This window comes from Hakea prostrata, chromosome 2, assembly GCF_041222555.1.
Source record: "Hakea prostrata isolate BN-2017 chromosome 2, UWA_Hpros_2, whole genome shotgun sequence".
NCBI lineage: Eukaryota > Viridiplantae > Streptophyta > Magnoliopsida > Proteales > Proteaceae > Hakea > Hakea prostrata.
The window spans coordinates 18459600-18469870 of NC_142601.1; the positions used below are offsets into that span (position 1 = coordinate 18459600).

Sequence of the window (10271 nt, forward strand, 5' to 3'; positions counted from 1 at the left end):
TACTTTACAGTGCACCACATTTTCATGCTCTCGACCAATCAAAAAGCACGTGATGAAATATTTTCTGTTGTGGACACTTGAAAACCAAGCGCATCAATCTTGACCCTCAAAATTGAATATTCATCCATGTCCTTTTAATGATCAATAGATTATATCATTAAAATTTGGACAGGAAATTTGGTGCAACTTAGAAGAGCTGCCAAATCTGTTACCAAAACCAAATTTTGGAATATGGCCTTTACACCTTATAGCTATGTTAATTAAGGTTTCTAAGACAACCAAACATGTAATATTTGACAAATTCCCATCCCCAATGCTCCAAGGTTTGTTTGAAAAGTTAGCACTATCTGATTCTGAACTAATAGGAACAGGTAATGCAACTCAAAATTATGGGTGTAAGTGCTTTTAGTTTAATGAAACTTTTCTTCTTATCAAAAAAAAAAAAAAAAAAAAAAAAAAAAAAGGATTGTATCATTTAATTTTTCAAAATTACACTTTCTTCCTTAAGATGTAAAACTTATTTTACAGACCCCCAAACTCTTAAAAATTATTTTCAAACCCTTGAAAATAGATTACATCACAGAGACTGAATATCATCACAGTAGCCAAATTTCATATTATTTCTACATTGCCCAGATTTGCTTCCATATCGCACACTCTCATGAGTAACCTCATAACATTCTTGTTTGATATCGGAATCACAATTTGAAAAGTGTGTTGGAAAGAAGACTTCATGAACTACATATTTTCAGTTGAAGTCAAACCTAGAAAACAACTGATGACTACTCAGACATTCATCCAATATGACCCTTATGCAGTGACTTGTGAAATCCACCATTCTAAGGAATTTTCGTTTCACCCAAAACACTTAAATTTTCTCACAAACACTCAAAAATATTGTAATAGTATTAATCACCCTCTAAAAATATAACAAATGCCCAAAGCCTTCTATGGGACCTTCACTTCAATACAATTCATGTACTCTTAGAACACACTGTATTTTAATTGCCAACAATGACAACATATGCAATCTCAGCCAATGGAACAACATAAGTTATTGTACTTATAACTTGATTTTATTATTCTAGTTTATTTGTCTTATACGATTGTGTTGGAATTTTAAGTATGTTTAAATTATAAGATTCAAAATATTTGTTGTGTTTTACAATGAAGGGTTAGAGGTAATGTTATTCCCTGTTAGATACCTAAATAGCCAATGGGTAGTCTATGGAAAATCTTGTTTGAATGGCTAACAAACAAGACTTAAGGGAAAAAGACATGATCTGTGAGGTACGTTTTAGAGATACCCTTTATAGGTGTCTCTTCCTCTTCTATATAAAGAGAGGAGTTGATCCCTAGTAACTCTAACAGTTTTAACGCCAATATTAGTCTCTTGGTTTTCTATCAAGGTGTGAGTGTTTTTGACGAGTTTGTGAGTATTACCTTCGGACGCTCTTTGCAAGTAGATTCCATTGGAGTGTATGCCATTGGAACTAAGGAGTTGTTGTATCTTAGAGGTGAGGACGCCATGGTCAAACCCAGTCTGCACTATAGGGGGCTCTCAAATACCTTAAGGAAAAGTACTGATATATACGCCTCAACTCACCGTGTTCGAGTTCTTCTTGTTGTTATTGTATTGTATTATCGATGACATACGGATGCATAGTGATGTTACCGATTTCTTCTTCAACTTCAACAAAGACAAGGATAACAGATAAGTTCTAATATATTTCATCTATTCTATAGTCTTATACTCGCTGCCCATATTCTGATTTCTAACAGATTGCCCATACAACATATTTCCAACAAGAAACCATAGACAGTAGAATAAGACAAATTAACGAGTAAAGTATAAGGTTTTCAGTTCAAGATTATTCTTGTCCTTTCAAAACATTTAACTTGCTTACATGAGTATTAAACTGTGATTTTCAAACAGTAAAAAGTGTCTTTGATATATTTCACCTATAGGAGGTCTGGTTGATAAATTAGATAACTCAAGATGTGGCATTAAATTTAAGGGATAACTCAGAATTGTCACGACAAATTTCCGTTTTCTTTTGTGGTTCTCAGCTTAGGTAAATATGTAACTGTCTAATCCAACTAGTGTTGTAACGTCATTATTTTTCAATCTTTTGATCGGGTTAGGCTTGGAATATCCACCAATAGTGGGTTTTGATGGGCACAATGGTGGTTGTGGGCATCCAGCTTTCTTTTGAAGGATTCGTTCTGATGATCAGTTCTCCCATATCACCACAAGCCTTACAGAATCTCCTTTTTGTGCAGGCAACCCTTATACTTAGCTTTCAAAGTGGGGAAAAAGAAGATGAGACCATTGACAGTATCGTCGTCAGGCTCCAATAATTTGAACTTATAATTCACCCAACGTCCAAAAAAATCCACCACCACCACCCTCATTGCCTCATCACCACAACTCCCACAACCCACCCCTAAAAGGAAACAATAAAAAAAATTCTGCAAAACAGTCAGGGCAGGCCACATAGTTGAGAATACGTGAAAGGTTACCATTAAAGTCTTTTCATTTTTATGGGTGGTGGAAGCTGACTCACATCTCACTACTGTAGAATAAAAAAAAGAAAGAGGTATAAAGATAAACAACCCAACATTATACTTGAGAGTCATGATCTTCTACCCCAAAGGAATAAAGTATTGTGTTTTTCTCACACCCTTCACCAAACATATAGTGGAATGGTGTAATGAGGAGAGCACAATTCTCTATCCTGACGGATAGAGGATCTGGACTCCTACACTGATAATCAAATGTGGGATTTCTAGTTCTGAAATGTTGACACCCATTAATGACTTACTTAAATCCAATGGCACATAATTGTAGCAACTATGCATTTTAGCAAAGTTACATAATGAAGCTATGAAAATGATAATAAAAAATACATACCAAGACAAGAATTTATGCGGTCCATCTAAAGACTACGTAAGTCCACAATCGATTGAGTAGAGATAGTTTCACTATAAGATGAAGAAATATAGTATAACCCTAAATTGTTTTCTACCCCTCTCTACTTGTTGAGAAACTATTTATAGAAATACATGTGAAAAACCTACTTTAAGAAAAATACCAAAACGCTGTTACACCCAAATCGCCTTAAAGATGTAGGATCTTCAAATAGTTTGGAACCCAGAACTAGTCATTTCAAAGAACCTAAATTTCTGGAAATGATCCCATCTGATCCCATCTACCTAGCGGTGACCCACCTCTACCTTGCGGTGGACAATGTTGAAAAATGTCCCTCCGGCACCCTATAAACAAATTCAATGCATTTTTTGTGATGAAAATTTATCTTCATCACAACAACACAAATCTTACTTATTTCTCTAGGCAAATGTGTCTGAAGTCTATATTTTTGTCATTATACAAGAGCTCCTTAATCTTACTACCTTATATAGGAGGCTGCCAAAATTGTGGTAGAAGTACGTCCACCTTTAATACTCCAATTCAGTTATAAAATAAATGAAAGATGCAAGTAGTCACCCTGGAATGTAAGTTAAGAATATTTTTAGGCGAGCTTTATACACAGAGAAAGTGTGAAATGAAGATGCATGGTCAAGCTTGCTTCATTCATCACTTATAACTTCAGCAAAATTAAAGTTGTCGCAAAATTTGGTAAAGTCAAGATGGGTATTATTAACTGTGGCCACAAATTCACATAAACCAAACAGCTAAACACCATTTAAAGCAATTTCAGATAAATTTTACGAAATCCATTCGCTTAACCCCTCCTCTATATATGTAGAGATAGGAAGAGAAGTCCGGGAGAGGATAGAGAAAGGAAAGAAGAAAACAGAGCTTCTTCTCCTCCTCCCACTCGTTGTCCTTTAATGGCGATTAGAGGCGTGGTCTTGATTGTTGGGATTGCATTCTTGCTTGCTGCACCATTAACTCAACGTAAGTAACACTTGATCAGTTATTTTTTCAATGTTCCAGCTTCTTCATTGATTCATTCAATCTTGGGCTTCTTCAGAAGCGGAGAATGGGGTTGAATTTAGTTACAGTGGAGCAACGGGTCCTGCAAAGTGGGGGAGTTTGTGTCTAGAATATAGTGCATGCTCCAATGGAAAGCACCAATCTCCTGTGAACATTGTGACGAAGGAAGTCATCTACAATCGCAAACTGCATTCTTTGAACAGACTCTTTGGGACTAGCAATTCTACCTTGATTAATCATGGCTTCAATATTGGGGTTTGTTAATGATTTCACTTAGGCCTTGATAATCATATTTATTATGTTGGTCATGTTTAGATACTTTTCTTTTGAATTGTTCCTGGGCAGATACAATATGGCAGTGATAAAGCTGGGTTGTTGGTTGAAGATGGCAAGAACTACACCTTGAAACAAATACACTGGCATTCACCTTCTGAACACACACTTAATGGCGTCCAGTAATTCATCTTATTAATCTCATTCTTTTCTCTATATCATCAAATTTAAGCTTTATCTAAGAGTTCATTGGATGATTACAGGTACCCTTTAGAGCTTCATCAGGTCCATATTGCAGATGATGGCAGCATCGCAGTTGTGGGAGTTTTATACAATTATGGTCCTCCTGATCTTCTTCTCATCAAGGTATATACAGAATTCAAATCCAATCGGGTGGAGTTAGCAAGGAATCTTCGCCCTAAGAAAGCATTCAGTCGATCCTGAGTTTAATATCCAATCTATGTGATTATGTGATCAATATTAACCCAGAGACTAGTTAGGCCAAAAGCATACATATCCATTGTTAGACGGACCCAGAAACTTTTCCTCAGAAAAAAATGGTAAATTTGTTTTCATTTATTTTTAATTTGTGCCAATTGTGCAGATCAAGCACAAGCTAGTCCAGCTGGCTAAGGAAGTATATAAAGAGCATGAAACAGCTAAAATACCAATTCCTCATTTGGGAACAAAGTTCTTGAGGCGCCATTCATCGAATAAGTACTACAGATACGTTGGTTCTCTCACCACCCCACCATGCACAGAGACGGTTACTTGGATGGTCCTTGACAAGGTAATTCATAATAATTAGATGTTAGGGTTTTAATTTCTTATCATTACTTAATAAATGCTTAGAACCAAAATTCACAACTTGCAGGTGAGCCATGTTAGTAAGGATCAGGTTGATGCTTTGAAAGCTCCATTGAAACTTTCAAACAAAAGCAACGCAAGGCCTGTGCAGCCTCTGAATGGACGCAAGATTGAGCTCGACGAACCCAACGAATAGGATAAAAAATGTAGATTTCCTTTGAATCAATAAATTAATTATCCATTAACCATATACATTTTTGTTAATCTGCAATTTTCATTCTCTCCTCTTAGCTATTGAATAGGAAGAATAAAAAAATAAAATAAAACCTTGGGAATTATAAGAAAAGCTTATGGCTCTTAATGTATGTTTGACTCGAAGTGGACCTATTCTGCATCATAGCTGTTGCTCCAAAAACCTATTTGGCGTGCAAGAGAACCAACTTGCAAAACACGTGCTCGACCTGGTTGATCGAGTGATGCCTCCAACGATCAAGTCAGTGGAAACACACAACTTTAGAAGAAAAGAACACCAATTGCACAACTTAAGATGCTAGGGAGTAACTAAAGAATACCTACCTGTTAATGATGGAAGTGTGAGTATTTATAGATCTTAGGAGATTACCTTAGTCATGTGGTGATGGAGTTCATCTTGAACTCTAATGGTCCGCACCTAACTTCTCCAAAGAAGGAATGGAATCTTATCCGTTGAGAGAGTATTACATGCATGTGGTTGTGGAGCCCAATCTGGACACCTCATTTCTTAAGGATTCCCCTACTCCTCCAGAGTCCTAGTTTACTTGGTCATCTATCCTGGAGATTCCATGTTTGACTATAAATCTATTCCTAAGTCTTTAGAAGATAGTTGAACTCTTAGAATGCAAGCTATGAATGATATATTTGTTTATGGTCCAACCAATCCTAGTCGAACTGCACCAAAACCTGGTTGGTCTAGATTAGTGCGGTCTAGTCAGGTTCACTCATATCATTAGCCCCTCAGCCGTGTGCTTGAGAAAACGAAGTGTTCGGGGATAGGGGTTGTAGACTTGGACGAGAACATTGGTTCGGCAACAACCAAAGCTGCCTTGCATTTGTTCAACAGTCACTTGTACAGCTAAGACGACACATTGAAGTTGATATAACCATTAAGCATGCAAACCCTGACACAAGTTTTCTAGGTTTTGCGCTACTGGTGCCACATGGCATGATTGTCAGGTGGCTCATAATGCTTTTTGAAATGAAACGTTATTGATTTCCATCTATCAAATGTAATTACTTTAACCCATCTGATTGGCATCAAGATGGCCAACGACAGTGATACAGATGTGATGCATCTAAAGCGTGCAAAACGCACCTTAATAATCAAAAGTTGATTCTTCGTTTGTATCATCCACATGGAGCCCATGCGAGACATTGGATATTGATTTGACAAGGGTATAAAATACCCTTGCGCTTTCTTTTCCTTTTACTTTTTCTTCTTCTTCATTTGCGCAAGTTATAGAGGCGATAGAGAAGAAAAATCTGTGGATCCTTGCTACTTTAAATATTCGTCTTTCAAGATTTATCCCCATCCTTAGAGATGAAAATAGTAAGGGCTTCTTCTACTACCCTTTCATTTCGTTATTTTTGCCATTAGAGGTCTTGTGGTAATAAAATAAAAAATTCTTTCTATTTTGCAATTATCTTTGCTATGGTGATGTGTTTCTCCTTTTCTTATAAATCCCATTGATTTCCGTTCATAAGATAACCTAAGCCCAGCAAATATCGGAGTTAAGTCCATTCCTTCAAAGCCCCCTAGGTCTTCTAGACGTGATGACCCTATGGCTTTGCCACTAGAAGTGACAGAGCGAGTGAAGAGAGTGATGCCCTAGATCACTCAAGTGAGGATACTTGAAATGTCAAGCCCTCCTCTTTTGGCACTGGTCGAGATTATGGTAGTAATATTTCTAAGAGCCTTACCAGCTCCAAAGTTCCTGACCAAGTGTGTTTGATAGCCAGGGAAAAAAATCCCATAGCATGTGAGCTCATTTTAAGGTGATGAGGAAGAAATGGATTGATAGCCTTTTTCCCGAAGAGCTCAAAGCTGAGCAAAGAAGACCATGCACCCTCTGAGCACATCAACTTTGATCCTAGTACCTCTGGCCCCAAATTCTACCCTTCTGAAATGACCAAGGAGGATCTAGAACTTCTTTGAGCTCGACTTTGCTCCTAGTACCTCTGGCCCCAAATTCTACCCTTTTGTAACCGGCCCAACTGGTACTTGAATTGGGTCCTTTACCACTGCACCATGATTTTCATTAGAAGCTCACCAATAAGAAACCCCCAAAAATGTAAAATGCTTGGTTATTCTGGACAATATCCATTTATTGCTCAAAAATTTTGGTCGTTAGTAGGGACCTGTAGGATAGGTCCTTGGCCACATGCTCAGACTTGTTCGTTCAGGTCTGGAAAGTTATTTTTCCCCTCAAAGGGACCTCTAGACCAGATAATTGAGAAAGAGGGAACAGATTATGGTTAGACAAAGTTATTCGGCTTAGGTATGTTTTTGTCTGACCACTATCCATTCCTTCTTTCTCAATTACTTGGTCTAGAGGTCCCTTGGAGGGGTCGAATAACTTTCCAGACTTGAACGAGTATGGGCATGTGGCCAAGAACTGAATCCAACATGTCCCTACTAACAACCAAAACTTTTGAGCAATAAATGGATACTGTTCAAAATAACCAAGCATTCTACATTTTTGGGGGTTTCTTACTGGTGAGCTTCTAATGAAAATCATGGCATAGTGTTAAAGGACCCAATTCAAGTACCAGTTAGGCCGGTTACAAGAGTTCAGGCTTAGAAATTCAAAGAAGCGTTTAATGGACTGATTCAAGAAGCCAACTTGTGGAGGCCCATTGAAGGTGTTGATGAAGTTTATCAAAGATGGAATTGTATAATTCAAATCTTGGAGTAATTTGGAACAATATCCAAAATGGTTTGTTGCAATAGTTCGCATGAGAAAGGCAAAAACCACTTTCTTTCATTAGAGAGAAAGCAATAACTTGCCAATGTACAAATATCAATTTTTTCGGGCAATAACATAAATTGGAGAGCATGATGGGAAACTTATCTTTTCTTGTTGGTCAAGGATGGAACAAAGTAGTAATAAGTAAAAAAGGTTCTATGGCAGAGGAATTCAAGAAGGTAGATGCAGCTTTAGAAAAGTATCCACAGGTGCATCGAGCCTCCCATTGGGAGAGGATAGTGCTACTATGTAACTATTGTTATGAAGCTTTTCTTAGGGCCTGTTTGGTTACATGAGTCTGGAGATTTCAAATATCTAGAGATTTCAAATCTATAGACTTCAAATCTATGGAGTTATAATTTATAAAATTAAGTGTTTGGTTGTGGAATGATATCTGTGAATTCATCCTAAAAATTTATTTGATCGACATGATTTTTGTGAATGTACAATTGTATAGCTTTTTTGAAATCTCTGGATTTCACCCCTTAGCCATAAATCTACAGATTCACCTTTTTACACTAAAAACGTGAATCTGTAGATTTCATGAATCTAGAGATTTTTACAACCAAACGGGTATAATTCTTAGATTCATGAATCTAGAGATTTGAAATCTCTAGATTCATGTAACCAAACAGGCCCTTAAAGATCTTGATTTGGATGCATCTAGACGTCCTACATTTCGTTTCTGATGGTTTAGTTGTTGTCAATTATGAGTAGGAACCAGTGAGGAAGGGTGTATTGGAGGCAACTGTTGTTGCGGGTGAGCAAGGTAGGTACTAATTACTGTATTTCTTTTTTTCTTTCTTCTTTTCGTTATAAAATGACCCTTTTAGCGAAAAAATGATGGCATGGTTAATGGAAGGATATATTGGATTTGGTTGATTTCACAAAATATGGCAATTAGTTGTTGTTTGTCTCTTCCTTTATTTGGTATTTCCCATTATGTAATTCCTACTTTCCTTTCTCTTGTAGATTTTTTTTTTCCTCTCTCTTGCTTCGGAAGGTTTTCTTTCCTTTCTTCCTAGCTATCAGCTTATTTAATGTACAAAATGACACAATAGTTTTAATACAAATTTGAGAGTTTATATTCTCTTTGGTTCTTGACCAAACTTATTGAACTTATCGGATTTCTATGGCTTTCAAATCAAGACTTATCAATCAACTTTCCACAACTAATTGTTGTGTCTCCACATACTGAGGTTCTTGCTTAATTATAAGCAATGGGTCGAGGGCTCACATCCAAATCCTTTGAAGAATGGTCTTGAAGTCCTTTATTGATCATCGGGTCTTGTATTGTTTGGCGAGGTTCACATCATTTGGCATTAGAGCCCAGTTCTATCCTCAAGTTTGTTTACCTTTTCTTCTTTTCATTTTTCAAAACACAAAAAATTGTGCTGAAAATTTTGCTTAGGATACTCCTAAACTTGCTGATTTTTTTCAATTTTCTTTCTTTCAGTCACTTCTTGCTTAGTGACTTCCCACAAAAAAATCCCCAAAAAGGAAAAAATATATCCCCTAAAAAGGGAAACAAAAAAAAAATCCCCAAGTAGGGAAAAAAAGATTAAAAAAAAGAGAGTAGAAAGTCTCTACCCAAAAAAAAAAAAGATTCTCCCAAAGAACCTCATTAGCTGTTGTGTCTTCATGTTGTTGCTATATTAGCGGTCTTAGTTTTGAATTGCTACCGATGATTAGGTCTTGTTTGATTAGTTTTAAAAAAAGCTAAAAGAGAATATTGAGTGGAAAAAGGTAGGAGTGGTGAGCATATTAGAGGGTAGAAGCCAAATTATTTTGAGTGAAAACATGAGTGGAATTGAGCACAACATTCTTTGAGTGAAACACGTGAGGGAGTGTTGTGATATCCATTTCTTTTCCTAATCTTATTTTGTAGGTCATCAATGTCTCAAAAAAGTGTTCATAGTACTCAAAGAGTGCCAGATCAGAACTTGTTCATTGAGGCCATGATAGGAGAGATGAGAAGAATGATGAGGACTGAATTGGAGCAGATGCATGAATGGTTGGATAGGGTGAAGACTGAGCATATGGCACAGTCAAAAAATGCTCCTGACATGAATAGGAAGGAGAGAGCTCAGCTAAGGGAAGTAAGGGTTGAGAACAATGAAAATTATGGGGTTGGTTTTGATGAAGAAGATTGAAATTAAATGGGAAGTCCTAGGAGACATGGGCGGAACCGAGAAGATAACAATTTGGGCAGTATTAAGATGAAAATT

General features: G+C 36.8%; 1 protein-coding gene across 1 annotated transcript; it reads left to right on the forward strand.

Moving 5' to 3' along the window:
- The first annotated feature begins 3780 nt into the window (after positions 1–3780).
- On the forward strand, positions 3781–5520 carry LOC149023939 (alpha carbonic anhydrase 1, chloroplastic-like). The gene is made up of 6 exons (XM_089144371.1): positions 3781–3922; positions 3999–4216; positions 4307–4416; positions 4498–4600; positions 4839–5024; positions 5109–5520. The coding sequence occupies exons 1-6, from the start codon at positions 3856–3858 to the stop codon at positions 5235–5237; spliced, it is 813 nt and encodes a 270-aa protein (XP_089000497.1). The 5' UTR covers positions 3781–3855; the 3' UTR covers positions 5238–5520.
- The last annotated feature ends 4751 nt before the right edge of the window (positions 5521–10271 follow it).

What these genes read in the sequence shown, in the direction of transcription:
- LOC149023939 (XM_089144371.1), top strand. Translation starts at nt 3,856, where the DNA reads ATGGCGATTAGAGGCGTGGTCTTGATTGTTGGGATTGCATTCTTGCTT. An exon ending in ATCATGGCTTCAATATTGGG is followed by an intron (nt 4,217 to 4,306) that starts GTTTGTTAATGA and finishes GTTCCTGGGCAG; the next exon opens with ATACAATATGGCAGTGATAA. An exon ending in CTTGGATGGTCCTTGACAAG is followed by an intron (nt 5,025 to 5,108) that starts GTAATTCATAAT and finishes CACAACTTGCAG; the next exon opens with GTGAGCCATGTTAGTAAGGA.